The sequence below is a fragment of the Solanum tuberosum genome, unplaced genomic scaffold, assembly GCF_000226075.1.
Source record: "Solanum tuberosum cultivar DM 1-3 516 R44 unplaced genomic scaffold, SolTub_3.0 scf00528, whole genome shotgun sequence".
Lineage (NCBI taxonomy): Eukaryota > Viridiplantae > Streptophyta > Magnoliopsida > Solanales > Solanaceae > Solanum > Solanum tuberosum.
The window spans coordinates 97,639-123,228 of record NW_006239446.1 but is presented as its reverse complement, the minus strand read 5'-3'; the positions used below and the strand labels follow the sequence as shown (position 1 = coordinate 123,228).

At 32.4% G+C, this 25,590-nt stretch overlaps 2 protein-coding genes across 3 annotated transcripts; one reads left to right on the top strand and one right to left on the bottom strand.

Moving 5' to 3' along the window:
- Nucleotides 1-1,110: 1,110 nt before the first annotated feature.
- On the top strand, nt 1,111-8,670 carry LOC102578624 (C-type lectin receptor-like tyrosine-protein kinase At1g52310). 2 transcript variants are annotated; one of them, XM_006364942.2, is made up of 5 exons: nt 1,111-1,444; nt 1,572-1,635; nt 4,908-5,327; nt 5,577-6,135; nt 7,900-8,670. In XM_006364942.2, the coding sequence occupies exons 1-5, from the start codon at nt 1,364-1,366 to the stop codon at nt 8,426-8,428; spliced, it is 1,653 nt and encodes a 550-aa protein (XP_006365004.1). In that variant the 5' UTR covers nt 1,111-1,363; the 3' UTR covers nt 8,429-8,670. The 2 variants fall into 2 exon arrangements, with proteins under 2 accessions (XP_006365004.1, XP_006365003.1); XM_006364941.2 differs by having other exon boundaries at nt 4,905-5,327.
- A 411-nt stretch (nt 8,671-9,081) lies between these two features.
- On the bottom strand, nt 9,082-14,848 carry LOC102578297 (allantoate deiminase). The gene is made up of 12 exons (XM_006364940.2): nt 14,622-14,848; nt 13,731-13,819; nt 13,356-13,459; nt 13,200-13,284; nt 12,968-13,084; nt 11,229-11,338; nt 11,044-11,149; nt 10,851-10,937; nt 10,047-10,289; nt 9,808-9,933; nt 9,573-9,734; nt 9,082-9,368 (listed from the first exon to the last, which is right to left on the bottom strand). The coding sequence occupies exons 1-12, from the start codon at nt 14,746-14,748 to the stop codon at nt 9,246-9,248; spliced, it is 1,479 nt and encodes a 492-aa protein (XP_006365002.1). The 5' UTR covers nt 14,749-14,848; the 3' UTR covers nt 9,082-9,245.
- Nucleotides 14,849-25,590: the final 10,742 nt, after the last annotated feature.

Genomic DNA, 25,590 nt, shown 5'->3' with positions numbered 1-25,590 from the left:
TTGAGGATAGGTGCAAATTAGTCCACCTACTGACCCATTTTGATCATATGCAGTCCCATTTTTTTTTTGTTTTTCTAATTTGATATTTGATATTTGTATCAGATTCTCATAAATTTAGATTTAGTTGGATTTGAACATTGGTGTAGGATGATATCTCTAGCTTGTACCAGTAGCACAAGGACACTCTTATACTCAATAGCGGATTTAGGATTTTCGTTCAGAAGTTCGAAAAATAAAAGTATAAACGTGTAAATAAGCCTAAAACATGAAAAACATAACTGAATTTTTGTTCAGGAGGTTCAAAAAATAAAAATATAAACGTGTAAATAAGCCTAAAACGTGAAAAATAGAAATGAAACTAAAAAAAAAAAAAGTGTAAACGTGTAAATAAGCCTAAAACGTCGCCCCCAAGGCCTAGCTCGAGTGGCAAAAGGTGGAGGATTTGTGGCTTAGGTCGCAGGTTCAAGCCCCACACAATGCAAAGCGAAACCCGGTATTTAAGTGGAGAATGATAGAGGGGAGGCATTATCCACCGAGTTTAGAAGGCTGTGATTGGTCCAAAGGAGGGGTCACAGACGAATTTCTCGGTTATAAAAAAAAATTAAAAAAAGCCTAAAACATGAAAAACAGAAATAAAACTAGGGAACCCCCTGAATTCCACATGGGTGCATTGTTAACTATATTCTAATTTCTGCTAGTTTTTCAAAATAGATATACATATGTTTTTTTTTGGAAGTTAGCGAGTGCACGTGCACTCCCTCTCCAAAGTGTGGATTCGCCTCTGTCTCCTTCACATACATATATTCAACAACTTTTAAATGGATTCTTGCTTTTAATTTACGTATAACATACACTTTGCTAATTCGATTAAATTAATGTCACATGCGATGATCAAATGAGTTTAAAAGTTTTATTTTGTTTGAAAGTTAAAAGTATCTAAATGAATTTCATGGAATAGAAAAGTCTAGTTCATAAACCGAGTCAAAGATGTTCCAAATCATTTCATATATTTCTAAACTATGCAACTTTTAACTTTTTCTAGACGTCTTATTTCTCTTAAACTATTTTAAAATTGAAAGAAATTTTTAAATTTAATCCAAAATCTATTAGGAAAAAAAGTTGTTCCTTGAATTTGACGGAAGTCATTAAAAATGGTGGGGACAAACATAAGGTGAGAAATTAACTACTCTGTCTGAACAACACTTTCTTCTTCAAAGAAATTCAACTAACCATTGGAGACTCCAAATGTGAACTCTTGACCTTTCTCTCTCTAAAAAAAACCCTATCCACCCACCCCATATCCACAATGCCCAACCCCACACTCAAAATCATTCTAGGTTTTGCTATACAGTGAGAACAAGTGATGATACTGATGGCTGTTAAACCTCTGTTCCCTTTGTTTCTACTTACTTGTTTTCTGCTTCACCTCTGTGCTTCCACTTCTGTAAGTAAAGAAAAGATTATAGTACCTTTTATTTAGAGAAAAGGGTGTCTGAATATGTTATCAGAATTCATGTTAGTGTGTGAATTTGGAGAAAGTTTTGATTTTTATTTTTTTGAATTTTTTTCAGGTCCCTAATAAGACACTTGATTCACAAATAGTTTCATCTTCTGGGAATCAAAGTCATGATGATGGTAATGTTTTGGAATTAATTAGATTATTGTTCTGTCTATTTCCTTGGAACTGATAGATTGGCTTGTGTTGATTAGATTAGGGCTCTTTTTAGAATCAGTAATGGAGTTGCATCTATAATCATCTTTTCAACATAATGTTCAACTACTATATGTTACTTTGTGTATAATATGTTGGGATTTCTTACTGGTGCTTCTTATGTAAATTGTAATGTGTGCATATCTATGTGTCATTTGCTAATTTAAACTAGCATAGTGAACTTTTGAGTTTGGAGAAAATAAAGGCTGGCGAATCCAATCTTGTTTATCAAGTTGCTATAGGTTTAAGGTCTACAACTTGGGGTATTTTGTGCCAAACTATTATTCATAAATCAAGATTTTGAGAACTACGTCACTTCCCAGCATCATTAAGCTCAGGCCATAAAAGACTGTCTCGCAACCAGTTATCCCTCGAAAAAATAAAAATAGAAGATGAACTTGCAACTATTTATTAATCAGCTTCCTACTTCTAAAGAAAATTAATTGACCAGCCTCTCGATTCCGGTTTACAAAGTTATGGATTCCCATTCCTCCAAGACAGTTGTTCTTGGAATATTCTTAGAACAATATTCTATTTGACTGATCGATTATCCTTCTAAGAAATCCTGGTGGTCATAGTCACCTGATTGAATTTAATTTATTCGGTCGACAAAGGAGCAGAAGTAGATTCTGCTCATTTCATGCATAAAGGCATGCTTAGGTTGCTCTTAAAGTGAAACTTTGGTTCTATTTGAGGGAGATAATATATATGCTTTTATGGTGGATTAATGATGGCCTTGATGAATAATGTTGTCCAGTTCCTTTCCTATTGAGGAACTCCTCCCTTGGAGTTTCTTTTGTTTTGATGATATGCATTTCACCATTTTTTTTCCTAAAAAAACTGCACTAGATGTCGGGAGGACTCATGAGGTGATGCATAGAGCTCACCTGGTAGTTGTCTAAGAGGAGGAGGTGGCCAGATGAAGCATGTGACACTTACAATTTCACCAGTTAGAGGTTTTGCTATTACATTAGGCAATGGAATGACGAGAATAACAGCGTGTTTTATGTTGATCAGCATGTAGAGCAGCAGTAATTGCGCTAGTATTCTAGCTTGATAGTACTACATCTTTCATTTGAGATAGCACATCATTTTCTTTTGAAATGGGCATAGACTGAAAGCAATAGGGAAAATAATGATGATCCAACTTTATCCTACTTTTGCCCCCTGCTATTCTTGAATATTGATGGTTTTTACAGGATATTTGCAGTCATGTGGAATGTGATTCCTACATACTCTATATGCCTCTTTAGTAAGACCTGTGCTTTCAAGTCTCAAGTTATCCCTGCAACTTATGGTGTTAGACATACTGGTACACGTGTAGAAATGTCATGCCAAGAACCATCTAGCTGTTCATTTAAGTTTCCACAATTACGAAGAACCTTTCTTTTCCATTCGCTCTGTAGGAAGAAGAACAAAGTTCTAGTTTTTATTGAACTCGCATGGGTTTTAAAAAAGACGTATATTTGTTGGTACATCAGTGAATAAGGCTGTGGATCATCTCAGAGAAAACTGACTAATTGAGTGAACACAATTAGGAGTCTTGGATGGAACAATTATGGAGAATGTTCATCTGTCTAAAGGGGATAAGATGGGAGAAACCAGGGAGCATTAAAGGAGTCCTGAGCAGTTGGAATAGAGATGGCAATGCTTCTGACAAGGAGAAGAGATGGAAACTTGTTCCAGCATGTATTTGGTGGACAATCTGGAAAGAGAGAAACAACCGGAGTTTTGAAAATTGGCAGAATAGCTTACAGAAGATCAAGATGGACTGCTTAGCTCTTTTCTATTTTTGGTGTAAACAAGATATATTAACTAGGACAGAAGACATCTTTGATGTGCTAGATTGTTTATAGGCAGCAGTTTAGACAATGACTATTTTATTCTGTAAGTTGTAACACTTTTGAAGGGGAACTACACTTTTGTTGTAGTATACCTGTGGATATATAGACTAAAGTTACCAATTTTTTTTTAAAAAAACAATTAGGAGTCCAAGCTGAACGAAAAGAGAAGAAAACACTGGAGCTTAATTTTTTTTTTAAAGATTCAGTGTTCTCTTCTCTTTTCGTTCAGCTTGGACAAGCTTAGTTTAATGCAAGTTTGGCTTTGTTTGTCAGAACTTGGTACTTTCATTTATCCATCATACTTGAATCTAGCACACCTTCCCTCTCAACAAAGGAAAAGTGAAAACTGAGAACACACTGTCGATGTCAAACCTCCACTAATCTGAGTGATATCACACAATCCATAACACGGAGGCCAAGAAACGACTACTCCTATCAGGTTCATAAGACACAGGGGTAGAGGGCAATGACCTGGTGTCAACATCGTTCTTGGGTCTTCTTATTTCGTAAGCTTAGTTTGAGATGGCAGTGGAGGCCAATTGTGGTGAACCGTGAATCTTTCAATCTTCAAATCTTGGAGACCTTATCTGAAATGAATTCTAATTTTGAAGCTGATCCCTCAATTGTAACCTTTGTAAAAAAAAAAAGTAAATAAATCCATTAATGAAGATAAAGATACTTTTAGGGTGAAAAGTCATCTTCAGTTGTGGTATTAGAAATAACTAGTTCAGAATACCCGAGCTTTATTGTCCATTATGAGGTATTTATTAGATATAAACAAGTTCATGATACCTGAGTTTTACCTACCTAGATATAAACAACTATTCCTACCTAGCACTTTCCAGTCCCCGCAATCTTACTAGTATTATTTACAACTGAAGTCGATGATCAAACTTAAGGAAACAACAGAAAGAAAAAACATTAAAACTACAAATATAGAAAGATGGTGAAAAGAATCAACAAATGTGTACAAGAGTTGGAGATCATGTGGCTAAATGGATGGGGTTAGTGCAGGGATGGCAAGTTTGAGCCACTTTTATAACATTAGGAACACATATAAACTGATAGAATAACATTAGGGGTATAGATGAACTGATAGTATAATGGAGGGTAAAATTAAACCTTTTCAATAGTACAGGAAGTGAGGGACAAATATGACCCTTTTCCTAATTTCTTTTCTTCTTCTTAGATAAATGAAGAAGTTAGATCAAGTATTATTAAAACACTAGTGCAACTGAAACTTATTTGGACCTCTCAACGCGTGGTTTTCTTAGTGTATGTTTTTTATTTTTAACTGGTCAAGTTATTATGTCTCATCTCTTTGGCACTGTTGTTTATTGTTTCGCAAGCAGGAAGATGTGATCCTGGTTGGTTTAGCAGCCCAAATGGGAAAAAGTGTTTCAAATATAATGCGACCTCTTTGCAATGGAATGAATCAGAGACTTACTGCAATGGTTTTGGAGGAAACCTGGCTGCCATAGCATCTTCAGAAGAACTGAACTTTGTCCAAAAGCTCTGTGGCAATGATAGTAACGGATGCTGGGTTGGCGGAAGGAGCATCAATACCACAGCTGGGTTGGGTTGGAAATGGTCTGATAATGCTTCTAGCTGGAATGAGAGTATTGCTCCTAAGACAACTTTGGACTCAAGTTGCAAAAATTTCTCATGCTATGGCTTTAAGTCGGTGGATTTGTGTACATCGATAACCAATGGCGCTATTATAGCTGAGAGATGCAATGTAACTCATGCTTCTATATGCACACTTGATGCTGGTAAGTGATTGCAGACCAATTTATTTCTAATTGTTTCTTTCACCCAGTGTAATTTTGCAAAGTAGGAGCAAAACCCTTTCCCTGATATAGTGTGGTTATACTATGTGATTAAAAGCTTCATAGTCCCCTTTTGTTTTTTCCATGAGAAGTGCATTTTAGCTAACCATTATACAGGCCTACATTGTTATCTGGATAAATCTATTACATTCCTTAATTGGTTTTTAAATAATCTTCTAAATTTTACATTAGGGAGCAAGTGTCGCCATATGCGTTGCCACAGGGAGTATCTCATTATTCTTGCAGTTGTGAGTGGGTTGATCCTTTGCACTACTTTGGCTATTGTGATATGGCTTCTTGTATTTCGGCGAAGTAAAAGACGCAAAAGATCATCGCGTGCATCATTAGCATTAGTACCCCCGTCTTGGAAAATTTTCAATCGTGATGAAGTAAAGTCCATGACAAAGAATTTCAGTGAAGCAAATCGTCTCCTTGGGGACGCCAAAACAGGTGGTACCTATAGTGGGCTTTTACCTGATGGTTCAAGGGTGGCTGTGAAAAGATTGAAGAGGTGCGGTATTCAGAGGAAGAAAGAGTTCTACTCTGAGATTGGAAGGGTTGCAAGACTTCATCATTCAAATCTGGTATCTATCAAAGGATGTTGCTATCATCATGGTGACCGCTATATTCTGTACGAGTTTATTATCAATGGACCCCTGGATAGGTGGCTACACCATATTCCTAGAGGAGGTAGGAGTTTGGACTGGAGCATGAGAATGAAGGTCGCCACCACCCTTGCTCAAGGGATTGCGTAAGTAGTGTTCCAACATTATCTTCATGTGCATTGTAGATTAGGAATAAATATTTTAACTTATCCTTGAGGTGGATTGATTTTAGTCAGAAATGTGAGTTTATTCTTTAAATTTTATCATACTTCCCTTCTTTGTCATGAGTATGAACTCATATATACATGTTTGGGTTGATGTCCAATGAAGATGTTATCGTGGAAGTCAAACAAGGGTGAAAATAGATGATAAGAATGCATTATCTATATTGTTAAGAAAAAAAGGTGTGTTATCTGTCTTGCAATATTCCTTTTCGTATTTTCTTTTTTCTTCCCTAGATTTTTCATTCAGAAGAAAGTCAAATACTGCACATCTTGACCAAGATACTTCTTGTTAACATATAATGCAATTAATAAATGAAAACCTTTTTAGTTTACAACATTCGTTCCAGTACTAAGGAGAATTCACTTCCTAGGGATCTACCTATCTGCTTTTCCCACTCCAGCTAGATCTTACCATTGCCAAACGTGTCTTTGCAGCACTGGCCTTCTGGCTTCTCGTGTTTCCTTTCAGGTTTGGGGTGGATCTTTCCTTTCTCAATTATCACATACTCGGTTAGGTCGCCCGTGTGTGTGTCTTTCAATCTAAGTGTTTGAGCAGGAACTCTCTTCATGAATCTCACTAAAATATTGTAGGAAAGCTATGATTGATTTTCTATTCGGGGATTCATTATTAACTATTATGACTCTATTTATTGGTGACAGAATTGTTGGACTTTTATCTAGGGAATATTTCCTTGACATGGAAATTATGGCAAATAAATTTTTCAGGGGTTTGTGGGACTACTCACCACCTAACCCCCAACAACAAATATACATGGAAGAAATATTGAAGTGTACAAAAAGAAGCCAATATATTATTCCAATTATTCACGATGATAGAGTGAAATAATTAGCATAAGATAGACCAAACCTTAGGCTTATCTACATCACCAGATTTAATATATGCAATGTATTATGTATGGTCCCTGGTAGTTTAACTTTTCATGGACTTCTTTGTTAAGAGGTATTATTTTCCATAATTTATTCAGTGTAAGTTGAAAAATATAGGCCACTTGAGTAAGCTGGGTTCATTTCATAATGTACATACTTTTAAAGATTTCAATAGTTTGCAAGTAGGTCTTTGTAATTTTTATATGCTTCAAGGAATTCAGACAGAAGTGGGTGAGAAAAGATGGAATACTTAAGGAAATGGATACCAGCGACATCTTAGTAAGAAAATAAAAACTGCATATTACTGTCCTGTTGTCTTCATGAGTTTTTGTTCTGAGTGTCTTGCCTTGTTCTAGGGCGGATGTCTATGGAAAGTGAAGTCATAGAAAATAGGATGTCTATGGAGGTCACTGTTATAAGCGAAGCAACCTAGATGCCTAATATATCAATGGATAGATACTTTAAGACCAGTCATGCCTATGTCATATTTGTTAAAAAAGGGAAAATAAACAGAGACAATTCAGGGTCTATTACTAGTTTATTACCTTTGTAATTTATGGAATTGAAGGATCTAGCAAGTATGTTAATCAACTGCATAAGGTGAAAATGACTGGTCTGGTTGTATTTTTAACCATGAAAGGTGGTGATAGTTGTTAAAACTCTGTTTTGTGTCACTGTGTCAGCTAGTGCACAAGAGGATGTGCGAGTGGCCAAAGCATGACATTGTTTGTTTGCTATCTCTATGATGGCAGTTTCTTTGCTTATATTGTTAGTGCTTACTTTCATCAAATGTGACAGGTTTCTTCATGACAAAATGAAGCCACAAGTTGTGCATAGGGATATCCGTGCAAGCAATGTTCTTCTTGACGAAGACTTTGGCGCCCATCTAATGGGAGTTGGTCTGTCTAAGTTTGTACCATGGGAAATTATGCATGAGAGGAGAGTCATGGCAGGTGGTACTCATGGGTATCTTGCTCCGGAGTTTGTTTATAGAAATGAGCTTACTACAAAGAGTGACGTCTACAGCTTTGGAGTCCTCTTGCTTGAAATAATTAGTGGACGAAGACCAGCACAGGCAGTTGATTCTGTTGGATGGCAAAGTATATTTGAATGGGCCACGCCTCTGGTGCAGGCTCATCGATATGTTGAACTCTTGGATCCTCTCATATCATCTTCTTCCTCTTCTCAGATTCCTGAAGTTGGAGTCATCCAAAAAGTTGTTGATCTTGTTTATTCTTGTACACAACATGTACCATCAATGCGTCCGAGGATGTCACATGTCGTCCATCAGCTACAACAATTAGCTCAGCCCCCTATTGTAAAGTAAGTGGATAAGAATTATAGTTCAGCATTTCTTTTGACTGAAACCAGCCTGCAATCTTTTATCCTAGTTGCAAGGGCTAATTGTATTAGGCATTATTTTTGAACTTGACATGCAAGGCCTTGAGGCTTGAACCAGTCCATGATGGTTGAGATGTAATACAACAACTAATCTGTATCACCAAAGCCAGTATGCTTTCATCTGCTGCTGCTTTGCATTGTTTACTTGTAGCACCTGTATTTCTAAAATTTGTTTCTGTTTCCTGTGTTAAAATATCACTATGCATAACAACCAATTCAATAAATGTCCATGAAATCTTGCAGAAGTTTTTCCAAATGGTCTTTCTCAAGACTTCAGAACTGTATTTTGAAGTTCTTTCCATTACAAATTAAAAATATAGAAACACTTTCTTATTGCACCAGTTAGCCGTTTCTCCAACAAACTCTACCCCAAGAAGCATCCGCAATGCCTAAACTTAAGAGTTTAAACTACGAGAGCTAAACCAATTTTATTTGCACAATATAATTTTTCAACGAAGACCCTTTCCTCCACTTAGCCCTGCCACGGCGTGTAGGTGGGTTCAAAAGTTTTAGCCAGGTTATTGGTTACTGTGTTTTCTCATCATTGCATGTCATATCGCCACTTACTCGAATCAAGACTTCAGATAAAAGATAGTTCAAATTAAGTAACAGGCCAACTTGTTTTATTGCAAATATACATTCTCATTACTGCAACTATAGAAATTGAATGGATACATATATATACAAAATGGGATTATGAATAGCAAACTAGCCTACTAGGTTGCACTGCAAAATGCCAACTATTACAAGAGTGTCTCAAAAAATGCAAGGACAGCCATTCCAGCTGCCCAAACATCATCATCCAATACATGTTCTGCAGGAGAATGGCTGATGCCTCCACGACAACGCACAAATAGCATTCCCACCTATCGAAAAGTAGCCAATCTTTAATAAAAATAAGAAGGAAAATTACATTCAAGTGTCAATGAACCGGGTTAAAACTATGAAACACCATGGTTCAAATCTCCTATATAGGATGGAATAGTATAGGTGCACAAGGTGGCTTGGATAAGAAAACGAAAAAAGATCACGTCTGAAGTAGTAAAATACAAGGTTTGAGTATAACTCACCTTGGTTAGATGAGACATGGCCATTGCATCATGTCCTGCTCCACTCATCAGTACAGGAACATCACCTGGATCCTCACCAGTTATTCTTTTCAAAGCAGTATAAGATGCAGATTTTAGCTGTGTACTCAGGCCAGGATCGCAAACCACAGCATTTGCATCATGCTAAATCAACAAGACAAGCGTTAGTCATGAACATGCTTCAGAATACGCTACATATAATCTAAGAATCTCTCACCTTTCTCTCAACATTACAGAAGACAGAACGCCTATCACACATATGGTAGAGTCTATTAGAGAATTCATAAATTATAGCTTCTCGTCCTGAGTCATCCATCGCACGTACATCTACGGTGAATGTCACCTGTAATAAATGCACAGGTAGTAATGAACATTCTAGAAATTCGAGTACTTACCCTGTATGAATAACAAACAACATTATGTAACTTGTGTGTCAGCAGTTTAAGGAATGCTTGCCTGGCCTGGAATGACATTACTTGCACTTGGCCAAGTTGATATCTCTCCAACAGTACAGACCAGAGATCCTGCAAGAGATTCCACTGTTGAAGATGTGCATTGACCATCATATGACAGATAATAGTCAGGTTGTTTACAAAGACTTTCCAGAAATACAATTAGTTCAGCAGCTGCAACCATAGGATCCTGTCGCATATTCATGGGTACTGTCCCTGCATGTCCTTGTGTGCCTTTCACTGTCACCTGCAATGCTTAATTCAAAAGGTCTGGTCAAGCAAGCATTACTTAAAACCAAATTTATAAGCGGCTGTGTATACCAAAAGGAGATGTTAGTCGTGACAAGTGGAAGTAGCCAAGCTGTAGATTGTGCCAAGAACACATTTTCCAGGGAGATAATTTTCTCACCTTTTAGAGCTCCAATTTAACTATTCCTCTCATACTGATCAATTGATTTATTGCCCAAGGGCTTGAAATATGTTCCTTGACTTTATTAGTTGCAATCTTTAGAATTTAGCTTCAATGTACCAAAGTAAAATCCAATTCTCCCATGGCAAGGATCATCAAGATTCCAACTTGGAGTTCAGATTAAGCAAAGTGATATATACATCATATAAGTACTTTTTACTTTGTAACGTCATATCATCACAAAGACGAGAACTACTAGAGCGTTAAAATGTGCTCCTACTAAGTTACATTAACAAACTTAGAATAAAAGTAGATGATTTGCCGTAGAAAATTCAGACTATCTTTTTGATGCTGCGATCACATAAAGCAGCCGAGAGGCGGTAGGATAAGAATACACACCTTCAACCTTGTCTGTCCTGCAATGCCTTTTACTGAACCAAGAGGGAGACCAACATTCTCCAGTACAGGTCCCTGTTCAATGTGAACCTGCAAAAGACCATTAGAATAAGATCTATCATCAGCAACTACGTTACCAGGGATCTTATGAAGTAGTTAGTGACTTTGATATGGTATATAGAGAACTATTATTGACCTCAACATAGCCCCAAACAGATTCTGGTTCATATTTGAGCTGCAAAAGGTTTTCTTCAGTAGTCTCTATAGAACTTGATCTCAGGGCACCTTGCACTGTCACACCACTGAAACACTTGCACATTAGTTTACTGAGACACAGTAGCTATACGAACAAAGACAAGCTTTTGGGTTAGCCATACAAACTTCTTATCATGTACTTGCAACGCTGAAACTGGTAATATGCCAGCAATAGCTGCACTGCCCAAGAAGGTTGACTGAAACCTTACTCCCTCCTCATCACTAAACGCGATTACCTGCAAAATAGTACATAAGAAATTTGCAATATTTAATACTAAAAAGCAGGAGAAACTAAATATTTTATGATATGATATTAACTCAAAATAAAAGCTGCAAGATGGAAGGAATACAAAGGAGAGTTAACAGCAATTACACATTAAGCAACTAGCACTACTATTTGTGCTGTAACACTTGCTACAACTGCTCCTTAAGCAACTTAATTTTGTCATTGCACATTAAGAAGTATATTCTTTCTGACTCCTGATAATCCTGCTACCACAAATGATCACTGGTGATATTAAATTACTTAAGTTCTTTCGCCAATATTTAGATTCTAGACAGACTATGGTGCAAAAGTGTCAGTCTCCCCTAGAAGGTCTAATATTTTAGATTCTAGACGGACAGGATTATTTGTTAAGATATAACACAATTCTCCCTAGAAGGTCTAATTACGTCAAGTACCTGAAAATAAGGAACGTAAACTCAAATTTGCATGTTCAAGGTTATAACATTTCAAAGAGGACATAACATGCCATTTGAAGCTAGGGTTAGATGGGCAAAAGGGTGAAAATACAAAGCTCATTAGTGAGTTCATACATCTCAAAGCTGAAAGACAAGGAGATAAGGAAAAGAGAAGAAAGATGTGAGAAGAAGGAGAAGTAAAACCAGAGAACATTAATACATACTCCAAAACTCTAATAGATGGAATTGATATTGTCCTTGCGAAGGTTACTTCTATGTCAGCAAGAATCAACTCGTATAATGTGATAATTTTTTTAAGTGTATTACCATAGGATTCTATTTGATCATAATGAAAATTTCTTTTGGTAATACCATAGGATTCTTTGTGCACTCTCTTGCTATGTTGCTCGGACTCTCCAATAATATTGCTGTACTCCTGTCAAATCCTTCAAAAATGTCCTGTTTTTGAAGGATCTGACATGAACCTAGCGGCATTTTTGAAGAGTCCAAGCAACTAGCTCTCTTGTACTCTAGCTCCCAAGTTCCTCTCACCGGTCAACAAATTAGTTATCTAGCAACATGAGGCAGATGTGGACCTAACTGTTTGCATATTCATACTTGGGAACAAATATATACCATGAAAAGAGAGATAGCATAATGATAGAAACCCCAGGTAGTAAGGAAATATCTAACTTATTATTCAGATTTCAGCATACTAGACTATGTTAGTCAAGCCAGAGATCTAACAAGTATTAACCCCATTTTCCATCAACTTTCATCGCCTCATATGCAAGTCACACTTCTAATGGAGCTTGCAACCACAAATATAAGCCTCTGTGACGGATTGGTTTTAAGTGTCAACCCAAAACAAAATTGGAACAGTCTGAGACTTAGCAGTCGACACCAGAACAAAGCCCAAATTTATGGGAAAGCTCATGACTAGTACCTAAACTTTCTGGAGTTAAGTTAAAGAACAGTTACTTTTTGGAGTTCAGATTTAGCAGTTCCGCTAACAGATTTTGTCTTTAGGAGACACAAATAAAGTACAGTGCCCCCACTCCTAAAAAATGCATTATTAGTGTGATTGAAAAAGGAAAAAACCTTCTGGTTGCAACAAAGAATAACAGGACAGAAAACATGAAATACGATTGACATTCCAGGCTAACATGTTTTATGTGTCTCACCTCAACTGGCCGCTGGAGTTTACCCAACCTTCCAGAGGAATTCAATGCCTTTAATGCAGATATTGCACAAATTATGCCCAATGAACCATCAAAGAATCCAGCATCAATAACTGTATCCTGTTGAAACACAAAATATTCAATGGCAGCTCCTTCTGCAGCATTTTGAACTAGTAATGCTGTGAAGTTAAGCAAATCTACTATACGAAGAAGATGTAAGTAATCAATGCTTCACCAAATGAGAGCCAATTAACAAAGCCCTTTCACTTGGATTAATTCCTTCAGCCCGACCATGGACATTGCCCATTTGGTCCACCCACCTGGAACCAGGAGTGCTATCAATTAAGTTTCTGAAGCATTAAAAATACAGTAAGATAAGTCGAAAACATACGTTTTCAAGCCTGCATCTTCCATCCATGCACGAAGAAGATTTCCCGCTCTGATCGATGCAGGGCTCTGGAAGGTCCTCTCTAGGTAGCCGTTTGCATCACTTACCTGTCACACAACACAAATTTTTGTTCCTTCAACACTTCTACTTATGAAAAAAACAGGATAAGAAATAGCACCAAAACAAGTAAAAAAAATGAAAGCAAACTGTTATACTGCAGAAATCGGTATTTCAAGATTTGAGAACTTTCATGGATGCATAATGTATTGTACTCTAAGAAAGATAAACCTCAGTTAAAATACCAAAAAAGAAAAAAATGCTTCCCAAGAAATTTGACTTCCACTAAAAATGATTTAAGTAGTTGCCTTGCTTTGATACCTTTCCAAGCTCATTAAGTCTTCCAACAGCTTCCTCCTTGAGGATTTCAGGGAAAAGATCATACTTTATGCCTTCTGTATTTTCAGCACCTAATCATCACAAAGAGCTCCACATTATTACAGATTTGAGGTATTTAGTATAAAAAGAGCAACTGAATCAAGGGGGAGTGGGGGAAGGGATGAAATCTTGTTTAATGAGATGAATGGAACAGTTCTTCGCGAAAAAGAACACAACTTTTGGGTTTTTGAAAGAACCAATTTTTACAGAACTTCACATTGGAAAACAACCAAAATTCTAAAAGAAACAGAATCATAGTTGTGCACATCATGTAATGTTATGATTCAAGACAGAATAAATTGAAAATGACATGAATATACAAACAAGTAGAACGTATAGGAGCTAATTTTTCCACCTTGTCAATCACTAATGCTTATGAAACAGCTAGTATAATTTCAATCTATGCTGCATAGACTCTCCAAAAATGTTTCCCCATTCATGTCGAATCCTTCAAAAAATGCACTACTTTTAGAGGATCCAATACGCATCCGTAGACATTTTTGAAGATTCGGAGCAACATAGATTTCAAGAACACAAAGGACCAGCTACCTAAGCAAAATAGGTCACAATATAATTTCATTTTCACAATAAAGAAAGCATCTTTTTTTCTAAAAAGAATCAAATCAACACATAAACTTCAAGACCTAGTAAAGTCAGACAGAATATACTTCAACTTTTACACGCAAGCTGTCCACCTGTAAGAAAAAAGTAGTAATACTTGCAAAATCATCACATTTTCAAAGATCCTAACAGAAACATTAAAAGGGTTCCTTCATTACCCAAAAGGGTGTAAAAAAAATCAAAACTTTACATGTGAAGAAAACCAATAATTACCAAATGATGTGTTAGCCTTGGCGAACAAAGGAGAAAGAAGAAGAATGAAGGATAAGATTGAAAGAGAGTTCTTCATGATTGCATGGGGAACTGGAAATGAGGATGTAATAGAAGGAGGCGCCGCCATGGCTGCTTGCTGCCAGGCTTAAAAGCAAGCGAACAAGGCCACGGCACTCCCAAATTGGAATGAAAGAGATAAAATGAATTCAGATTGTGGAAATCCAATACAGACCACTACTATATACTCAGCTATTTACAACCTAGCAATTCATTTTGGCGGTGAAATGATAAATATTTCTAGTTACTTATTTAACTAGTATACGTGTATTTGTGTGATTTATGGATAATATTAAGTATTTTAAAAATATTTAAATTGTAATATCTTGTTATGGATTTGAATCTCTTTGATATGAAGTCGCTTTTGTTACGATATGATGAGATATGATATAAACTTAATATAAATATCGAATTTCGAATGGTCGGAAAAAAAAAAGGTATTTACCACCTTGTTATTTGTTGGTGACTCGTGAAGGTTCTACTTGGCTGCACTTTTTTTTTTTTTTTTGGGTTCTTTGACTATGTGGGTCCAAAATAGGACTCGGAACCCAACAAGATGCTGTGGGTCCCACAAAATATTCATCCTACTATTATTTATATTAATTAATTAATATAAAAATATAGACTGTTTCGTCATTTCTTTTGTCTCAAACTTCGAGCCAGTTTGGTTGTATAATACGTACTTTGTTAAATATTTTATAATTTGATTTCTTCCTTATCTTTTATTAAATTAATGTTCTTGAAATATATGGTGAATAAATATCTTTAATACTCTATGGAGTAATTAATATGGATAAAATAGTAAGATTTAATATATCAATTATAGATTTTTTAATAGGTGTGTCAAGTCAAAATTTAACAAGTAAAAAGAGATGAAGAGAGAATTTGTTTTCTTTTATTTGCTTAGCATTTTAAAAATAGATTTTTATTTTTATTTATTTACTTTTAACATATGAAGAAATTTTTTTTAAAAATTATTTCTTATTCTCAATAATAATTATTTATTTCTCAAATTAATTTTCAAGATTAAAGATGATATATTACTATCTTTGTCCTATTTCGTGTGACACTGTTTGACTTGATATGACATTTATGAAACTTGTGGTCTAATACAATCATGAGATATTTGTATGGTTGAAAATCATTAAGGGTAAATGATGTATTTTAAAGTTAAATTGTTTCTCATTATAGTAAGGTAATGTTCTTTTTTAGAACGGACTAAAAAATGAAATAATGCCACATAAAATAAGACGAAATGAGTAATTAATATGAATATTATGATAAAATATTCATGTTAAGGAGTATTATTTTTTAAAGAGCGTCTAAAGTATAAAATGGATAAGTAAAAATAAACTGAAGGAGTATATTGTTTGTTTCACTTTCCTTTTTAATTCATTTTTTAAAATGTCTCTTTCCTTTTCTTTTTTCTTTTTAGAATTATTTAATCCTAACTTACCACAACATGTTTAAGACCACATGACTAAAGAACATTTTAATAAATTGTACATATCTTTAGTTTAAGACCACTATCTTCATTCATTTTTTTATTGCAATTTTTCAAGTTTGCAAAATTGCAAGAAAATCTTTTTTTTTCCATAAAATTTTAGTACTATTTTTAAAGTGATGTATGCTCAAATACAATTTTAACTTTAAAATATTACCATATATTTTTCAATGTAACTTTAAATATCAATATGAGTCATAATAAAATGATTAAAATATATATTTATTTTTAATTAGAAATTTCAAATTCAAGCCCGTGAGAATGAAAGATCGTCTTCACTTAATTTCATAACCCTTGTCGATTATAAGTGTTGATGGAGTTTTTATACTCCAAACTAGCTCAAGGGTAGCATGCTGAAAATGAAATGAAATGAAAATGCTGTATCGGATTCTAATATGCAATAGTTACTTAATCATCATCCTTGCATTCAGAAATTATTTTTGAATCCTAATATCATATTTTATCTTAATTTATCTATGTCAATATTCTTACCATATAGATTTAAAATGTGAAAAAATAGAATAGCTACATGCTAAAATAACACTTCATATCGATCAAAATATTAAAGAGGGACAAACTTCCAATAAAATAAAATAAAATAAAAGAGGTCACTTTTATTTGGGTTAAGTGGTATATATACGTTTCTAAAATATAATATATGGAAAAGACACATGGTATATATGAGCTGTATGAAAATATCTTCCAGCTTTTGTTAAGTTTGGGATACTATTCGCTTACGTGGCTGGGTTGATTCGGATTTTTCAAATATCAGATTATTTGTGTCAAATTTTTAAATTTATAAATCAAACCAAAACCAATAAAAGTTGGGTTTTTCAACTTCGGATTTTTTTTGATTTTTTCGGGTAAAGTATTCATACAAACATATAATTTACTTGGACTTCAAATATTTCTTTAGTCCTAACAAAATATAACTAATCTAAGGTGTTTCTTAAGAAAATAACACAATATGATATGATTAATGACACTAAAATATCCAACAAAAAAATAATAATGAAATTACGTAAAACAAATATTGCAAATTAATAAGTTATAATGAAAATGATCATAATTTAAAAGTACTAAATCATGCTAAAATAAGTTTAATAAGTATTAGTTACATGACTAAATACTAAAGGAAAATTAAAATTAGATTATGTATTTTAATTGTCTAAACCAATGTAAAACTAAAGAACAAATATTCAACATTATTATCATTCTTAGTGTTGAATTGATTTTTCTTTTGCATTATTATTAATTTGATTTTGATTTAAGCTTTATTATAATTACCAACATCTATGGACTATAATCTTTCTCGGACCATTCAGAATTCTAAGTTTCAAACTTGAAATAATATTTTAAATGATAAAAACTATGAAAAAGTATAAGAAATATTTAAAAATTATATCAAAGTAAATATTTTTATGTATAAAATAATTTTTTTAAATTACATATATACTGTCGGGTTAGTTTGGTCTCGGATTGTTTTTTTTATATTTAAACCAACCCAAATAAAATTGAGTTTTTTTTTTCAATACCAAACCAAGTCAAACCAAATCACTAGTCGAATTTTTTTTCTCGATTTGATTTTGTACACCCCTACTATTCGCAAACCTAAGTAATAGACACATTATATTATCAGGGCGGGACATCGTGAGTGCAAGAGGTTCATCTAAATTCCTTCGGAGCGACATAGTGAGATCCAATTTTGGATCCTCAAGAGATTGAGAAACTATTCTAAGCGGGTCTTCGGCCCAATGTAATATTGGGTTGATAGATGGATTTCACAGTTAATGAAAACTTGGGCCTGATTCAAATTATTGAGAGGTGCAAGTATATAGTAAGTCTATTAATTTATGATTTTAACAGGAAAATGTCGAATTAGAACTCAAAGAATCCACGATTCCTTATTAATTATTATATCCTTATATTGTTAAGCAAAACAAAAATATGATTATTTTCCACTTGTTTTATATGTTTTCTAATTTCATTCAAGGCATAATCCAGAAAAATGCACTTTAACTTGGCTTCAACTGACATCTATGCTCTTCAACTTTAGGTGTGCACAACTAGATACTTAAATTTGTATATAATTGAAACAAATAGACACACACGTCCTATGTGGTGATTTTCAGTCCTACATATGGCATCATGCGTTCAACTTTATACAAATTTAAGTATCTACTTGTGCGCATCTAAATTTGGAGGGCATAGATGTTTATTAAGACCAAGTTAAAAAGCACGTTTATGTATTATCACTTCATTTAATTTATTGAAATTCAAAGACAAACAAACAACATGACCTGCTTTTAAATCTTTCAAGAACTTGAAATATCTGCTTTTCACAATGTTTCAATGGATTTAATGAAGGAAGCCCCATTATTTACGGCCCAACTTGATGAGCCCAAAAGGAAGGGATACTTATCCATATGTACGGCCCAAACAAACAGTTTACAATGAGCATAGCCCAATAATTTTTTTCTCCACTTAAAATAGGTACTCCTCTATGTTTACTTGTTTAGATTGAATTTCAAAAAGCCAAATATATTTTAAAGTTATTTTTTTTACCTTTTTCTCCAAACTACCATAGAGCTCTCTTTGTTTTTCTCTTTTATCATCTTTAAAAATTGTATAATATATTGCATATACATCCTTATACACTATTATACATTACATACTTTGTATATATAGGTATATAACTAACGGTTGTGATTGTGTTTTTGCGAGTGATCAAATATATATGTACATTAATATAGAAGAAAATATGTATTGTCGTTGATTTATAAATTACAATTTTGATTATGATAACCAGAAAGGACTATATAATTTTGAATTTTAAATTAGTCAAGACCGAATATATGTTAGACTAAAATGTTTCACCTAAAACCAATTTTTTTTTTCTATATAAATATGGACACTTTGCCGATCTTTCTTGAATTACAAATTTTACGTTTACAATTTTTTAAATTTTGAATAAAGATGGCTTTTTTACCCCATATTGTAGGGTGGATCCTTTGGCACATGCATCAAATTATTAAGCATATTTATTTTGTCCATATTTATAGACAAGGTAACATGGCTATGAATTACCTTGCTAATCTTAGAGAAAGGATCAAAATGCATATCTAATTTGATGTTGTTAGTTCTCGGTCTAATATGGATAATTAAGTCTTTTATCAGGATGGATAGAGATACATGTCTAAGCGTTTTAGTCATATTTCATTGTAAATTTTTTAAAAATATTTTTTATTTTCAGAGTGAAAAAATATTAATTTTTGGAGTTGACTAAGAATACAAATTGAAGTTGTTTTTGACTTTTCATGAGTATTTGGAGTGTAAAATGTGAAAACATCTTTTTATTATTTTTCAAATTCTTAAATTTTTGAAAGTTGATCAATTCTGAAATTTTATAATCAAACGTGTTTGTCCAGAGTTCAACTCTGAAAAAAGTGAAAAAAATTTCATTACCAAAATGCTAAGTTTTATTTTGTTATTAATGATGATGATTCTTATCTAGTAGTGTAGTGTTAACCATTTGTATAGCCTCATTTTTTGTATAGAGTAATTTATTCTGATTGGGAAGTTGTTACCCAATCCAACATTAATCACATTTCTTCTACTAAGTAACTAAGAGTGATTAGTTTTGCTTTAAATTGAAAATAGAAACCAATTTGTTTGAGTGGTTTAATATGAATTGGGGTGCCTTTCAATAACAAACAAACCAATAAAAAACTTTTTTTCTTCTTTATTAGTAGTATTATTTATTGGTTTATTTACTTTTACATAAAGAAGCAGTTGGGAGTTTGGACTACCCAACTCTTCCTTTTACTTTCTCGTTTGAATGACATCGTTCTATAAAATATAGCTAAATTTATTAAATGCTACAATAAAAAGGGGAAAATATAGAACTATTAAACTGTCATGAGTAAATAAGATTTATAAAAAATAAAAGTTTTGATTTATAAATTACACGAATGAAATATTATAAAACACTAACTCTAGAAGAGGAAGATATATAATATAAAAATTTAGTAATACGTGACTCTCTGAATAATAGCTATGTTTCAATTTAAAATAAATTGAGGTTAGCTATATAATCTACATTAGTCTTAATTAGTCCAATATATTATAAAACTATAATTTTCCATAGCATAAGATGTTTTTTATATTTTGCATTGACATGTAATGGTGATAATCGATAAGCAATATGTAAAAGTTTACTATGCATGCTGGATTGTGGACCTTATATTACCACTTTGAATTTGAAATGTATATGTTGATGTACACGATTTTACTATTTATACGGGTGATTGGAGTAAAGTTTTCGAAAAGTATTTAGTGCACATTTTCATGTATTCTCCACCATGTGCATATTCCTTTGACTAAGCAATGTGTATTTTACGATCCTTATTTTTTTCAAGGGAAATTTACATAAATTTCACTAGTTTAGGAGTTAATTACTTAGATATACTCTAGTTTGCAATATTATGTATCTTATCTGATTTTGGTGTCTCCCGATACATGTATCTCGGATATATGGGGTCAAATTTAGATGTAATTTGTTCTAAATACATTGTATCCAAGTGAATTCACATATATCTGGGATACACATCACTCACCTCACTCCCATCTCGCTTGCCACTCTCCCATGTATATGAGATAGATTGCAAATCTCACTAGCCTCTCTTCCATCTCGCTTGGCATTCTCCCATGTAGCTGGTATACATGCCATACAAATTACATATATCTAATGTGTATCTACTGTGATTCGCATGTATTTGGGATACATACGAATCTCGCTCGCCTCCCTCCCCAATACTGCTTGCCTCCCTCCCTATTTTCATGTATCTAGTTGCAAAAATACATGTATCTAAGTATAAGATACATATGACACTCTTAATTAGTGATGAGCTATGTAATATTTTGAAAGTATAGGTAATAATAATATATATAATAGTGAAGTATATCTAATTACATAATTTTTCCTTTTTTCAATAATTATAATATGGGTCGTAGCTAAGTGATTTTAATGCCTAGATGGTTTGGCCAGTAGTGGGACAAGAATATTTAATAGGAAGTAAATGAGATTTGCTAGGAATTTAAATAAATTTTGTTTTTTTCTCTTATTTGATGAACATACTTAATAATTAGTGAGTTATATAATAACTTTATTGCACAATTGGAGTATGAAATTGGCTAAATAAAGCTTCATCATGTGAAGTTATGACCAAGTGCCTTTGCACCTATGTCACTTGTCATGGGTAGAGGTTTTTTTTTAGGCCTAAAATAAATGCACTAACATTATGACTAAAATTTTATTTTTCACTATTTGTATCACAAATATAAATATTTTTTCTTTTATTGGTATGTTTCTCCAAAAAGTAACTAGCTCAACAAAATCTCTAACTAGGTATCAATCAATTGTAGTTGCTCAACAACAAAAGAGAACACAACAACTAATTAAGACTTGAATATATGTTTAAGAGAAATTGTGAATAGACTTCAAACATTATTTATAAAAACAAATCTAATCAACATTTTTTATAATAAAAGGACACCAAAAGGTTTCAATAAAATAAAAAATATAATACAATATTGATTAGCCAAAAAGAAATTAACTTACATTGAGTACTTAGGTAAACTTGTAACAAACTATTTTAACTAATTTTAACAACATGAATGGGATGGATAAAGATTTTCCTGTTTTAGTATTCATTATCTCAGGGACAAGTAACTTTGGCCCATACCACATTTCTTGATAAAAACATAGTACTTCCGCCTCCGTTTCAATTTATTTGTCCTACTTTTTTTAAGTCCGTTTTACAAAGAACTTCTCTTTTTACATGACGACCACAAAATTAAATGACATTTTAATATATTATGCAAATCTTTAATTTATTACCACAAATACTAAGTCAAACAGGATAATCAAATTGAAACTGAGAATTCGATTCAATGTAATGATTTCCTATTATAAGTACTTAGTTTTAGAATCACATGAACGGTTCTAAATATTAACAAATAAATTAGTTGTGGGAAAAATAAAGAAAATAGGAGTAGTAATTAATGATGCAATAACTATAGAGGGAAAATAAATCAAATCACATTTGAAAATGAGTGACATGCTTAAATAATTACCGATGTACGAGCATGCAGAGACGTCATAGGCTAATTAAAATTCCTAATATACTAGTGTTGTCCTAGCTAGATATGTGAACGTTCCACTCTGATAAAAAATAACTTTTAGCAATAATAAATATGTAGATTACTCCCTTTGTCTCTAATTACTTGTCCATTTTTCCTTTTTTAATTGTCCCTAATTACTTGTCTATTTTGACAAATCAATAAATGACAAAATATTTTTACCTATTATATTCTCAATTAATTACTTTGAAAAAGGTAAAACTTCTTGAAAATCTTAAGCTTTTAATTCATTCACTTCATAATTAATAAGGGTAAAATGGTAAACTCACTATCTCAATAATTGTTTTCTTAATAGATGTGTCAATTCAAAAGTTGACAAGTAATTAGGGACAGAGAGAGTAACAATAGTACTAAAGCCATTATCAGTAGTAGTTAATTGTCATTGAATACAATGTCACTATAGACTCTAGGGATATTTACAAAAAAAGTTAATTGCTTTTGAAAAAAACATATTTAGCAATAATAAAATTATTGTTATATTATTACCGCTAAAGATCCTTTTTGATACAGTGTTTCGATGTATATATTAAAAAAATCTAATTTATAATGTTAATTAAGACAATGAAATTGACTTCTAAGTAATATCTATGTATTTTATAATTACATTTATTTTTCCTCTAAGCAAATTACACAAGGAATCAAAAGGTTTGGAAGCATGCATTGTCATTGATTGAAATACAATGAAAAATGCCAGTTTCCAAATATTATTACTCTAAAATTAAAAATTTCTATTTATATAAATGGAGCAAAGTTGATTCCATGAAACACCAATTATTATAGAGTTAGAATCTGAAAACTTCCAAAACTAAAAACTTTCCGCCAAAGTTTTTTACTCCATTAATTTTAATTTATTTATCTGATTTTAATTTAACACGAAATATTCTAACATGTCACATGAAAAGTTTTATTTGTCTGATTTTAATTTTACATGAAATGTACTAACATGTCACGTGAAAAGTTGATTTATTTATCTGATTTTAATTTGACATGAAATATACTAACATGTCACATGAAAAATTTTATTTGTCTGATTTTAATTTAACATGAAATATGCTAACATGTCACATGAAAAGTTGAAATAAAAAAAAAACAATAAAAAAGAGAGTCGTGGTAAGTGTGTGGATCATGTTCAAATGGAAATTAATTTTGTCATCATAAATGAACATGAAGAAGCTGTGTTTGAAAATATCAAATAAATCCAAAAAATACCTACTGTAACTATTACACTTTAGATCAAGTCAAAAAATGAAACAAATTAGGCGTACGTACTTATAATACCTAAGATTAATCTTCAACATATTGATAAAAACAAAGTATTTACATTAGTAAAAATAATTATTTACGAGCTCTAATTTCGTCCTATTTTCCTATAGTTACTAGATATATTTATTATACGCAGTTCCTCGATCGTATTTTTCCTTAAACGAACAGAAGTCATTAATTTATTAGTATAAATAGTCGCTATATTGTAAATGGAGAGAATAATATTTTTTGGTCCTTGTAAACTTTGATTTTGATCTTTATAATATCTTTGACTCTCGACCAACAACTTCTTAAGAATAGGGACATTAAAACTTGCCAAACCTAGTAAAGGGGTTTGGGGAAGTAATAATTAATAACATAATTTTAATATAATATATGAATAATTTACAGTGAAACAATTATCGATTTTAAAATTTAGTGAATATTCATTAGCAAATTGATTGAAAACTGCACATTTCAAGTAATTGAAAGTTAATTTTTTTTTCCAGGCAGATATCACAAGAATTAAAATTAAAATTAAAATTTACCAACACTAAGGGACAAAAATGCTATTATTAAAGTGTAGGAATATATTTATAAGGGGATAGGGCCAAAAATATATTTCTAAACTATTCAAAAGAGAATATATTATCTTCCGTTACACTTTTTAGAATAAAAATACCAATATCATTAGTCAAATAATTAAAAAAAAATCACTTCCACAGCCTAAGTAAAATATCCTCTCCAGTAAAGGTTGAAAAAGATATCAAAAGTTCAATATTGTGAGTCATAATAATATGCAGGCCCTTAACGTTGCTTTAAATTAATACTCCCTTTATTTCAATTTAAATATTTTAATTTGACTGGACATAATTAAATTAAAAATATATGTAATCTATAGTCTTAAATTTGTCATATAAAATATTGAAATTTAAAACTTTATTAAATATAAAAATATTCACTCTTTTTAAAATAAAATAAAAGGAAAAATAGCAAAGCTTAAATTTGAGACGGCGGATAGTTTAGTATCAAAAAGCTTTAACAATTTCTTTTATGTACCTCCATTTTTCCCCCTCACCTGGTGTCTAGAGTTCATATTAGAATTTTGATTAAATTTGGATCGCGCACTATAGGGTCTATTTGAAAAGACGCGTTCTCAACAAAATTTTCTCTTATCCCTGATTAAGGATGAAACAGTCATCACCGCACCACAACTCAGGTTAATTTACGTCCCTCCGTTTCATTTTATCTTTTACTATGCTCTTTTCATTTTATGTTAAAATATCAGTTTCAGATTCATTATTCATCTTTTATGATCTTGATTGGGCATGAAATTTTATTTTTCAAAGAAATTTGTGATATATTTATATGACTATAAAACTTACCATTTAAAATAAAGCTCAAATCCAAGTTAAATTATTTTTAAATTTATAAAAATGATATTTGCTTCGAAACAATTAAACTTATGTTTGACCATAAATTTTAAATTAAATATTAAAAATCTATCTTCAATATATTTGTCAAGCCAAAGATTGTGAGTCAAATTTTAAAAATATGTCTTCAAAAAATTTCAAATTCCAATCACAAAACTTAAGAATAGCCTTGCAATTCAAGATTTCAATACCTTAAATCAACATTCCACAACTAATCAATAATATCTCCCAAAAGAACTTCACTTCATTATTTATCAAAAAAATCAAAACTCCAAAAAGGGGTTTTGCTTATTTCATTATATTATTTGCTTAAGATTCAAACTTTCTTCCCCTCTTAGTAAACTTAAAAATCAAATTAATTAATTCCTTTATGTTTTCACCTAATTGCCAAACTTTGTAAGGATGCTTAAAGTGAGAAGTTGGTCACTGCTTTACTTTTCTTTTCTTCCATGCCACCAAAAACAAGAAAAAATTGATACTATTCAACAAGGCAATTCATTGTAATCCAACAACTTAACCCCCCCCCCTCCCC

What these genes read in the sequence shown, in the direction of transcription:
- LOC102578297 (XM_006364940.2), bottom strand. Translation starts at nt 14,748, where the DNA reads ATGGCGGCGCCTCCTTCTATTACATCCTCATTTCCAGTTCCCCATGCA. An exon ending in CTGTTTGGGGCTATGTTGAG is followed by an intron (nt 10,938 to 11,043) that starts GTCAATAATAGT and finishes GGTCTTTTGCAG; the next exon opens with GTTCACATTGAACAGGGACC. An exon ending in CAGGACAGACAAGGTTGAAG is followed by an intron (nt 10,290 to 10,850) that starts GTGTGTATTCTT and finishes TAAGCATTGCAG; the next exon opens with GTGACAGTGAAAGGCACACA.
- LOC102578624 (XM_006364941.2), top strand. Translation starts at nt 1,364, where the DNA reads ATGATACTGATGGCTGTTAAACCTCTGTTCCCTTTGTTTCTACTTACT. An exon ending in ACCTCTGTGCTTCCACTTCT is followed by an intron (nt 1,445 to 1,571) that starts GTAAGTAAAGAA and finishes AATTTTTTTCAG; the next exon opens with GTCCCTAATAAGACACTTGA. An exon ending in ACCCTTGCTCAAGGGATTGC is followed by an intron (nt 6,136 to 7,899) that starts GTAAGTAGTGTT and finishes CAAATGTGACAG; the next exon opens with GTTTCTTCATGACAAAATGA.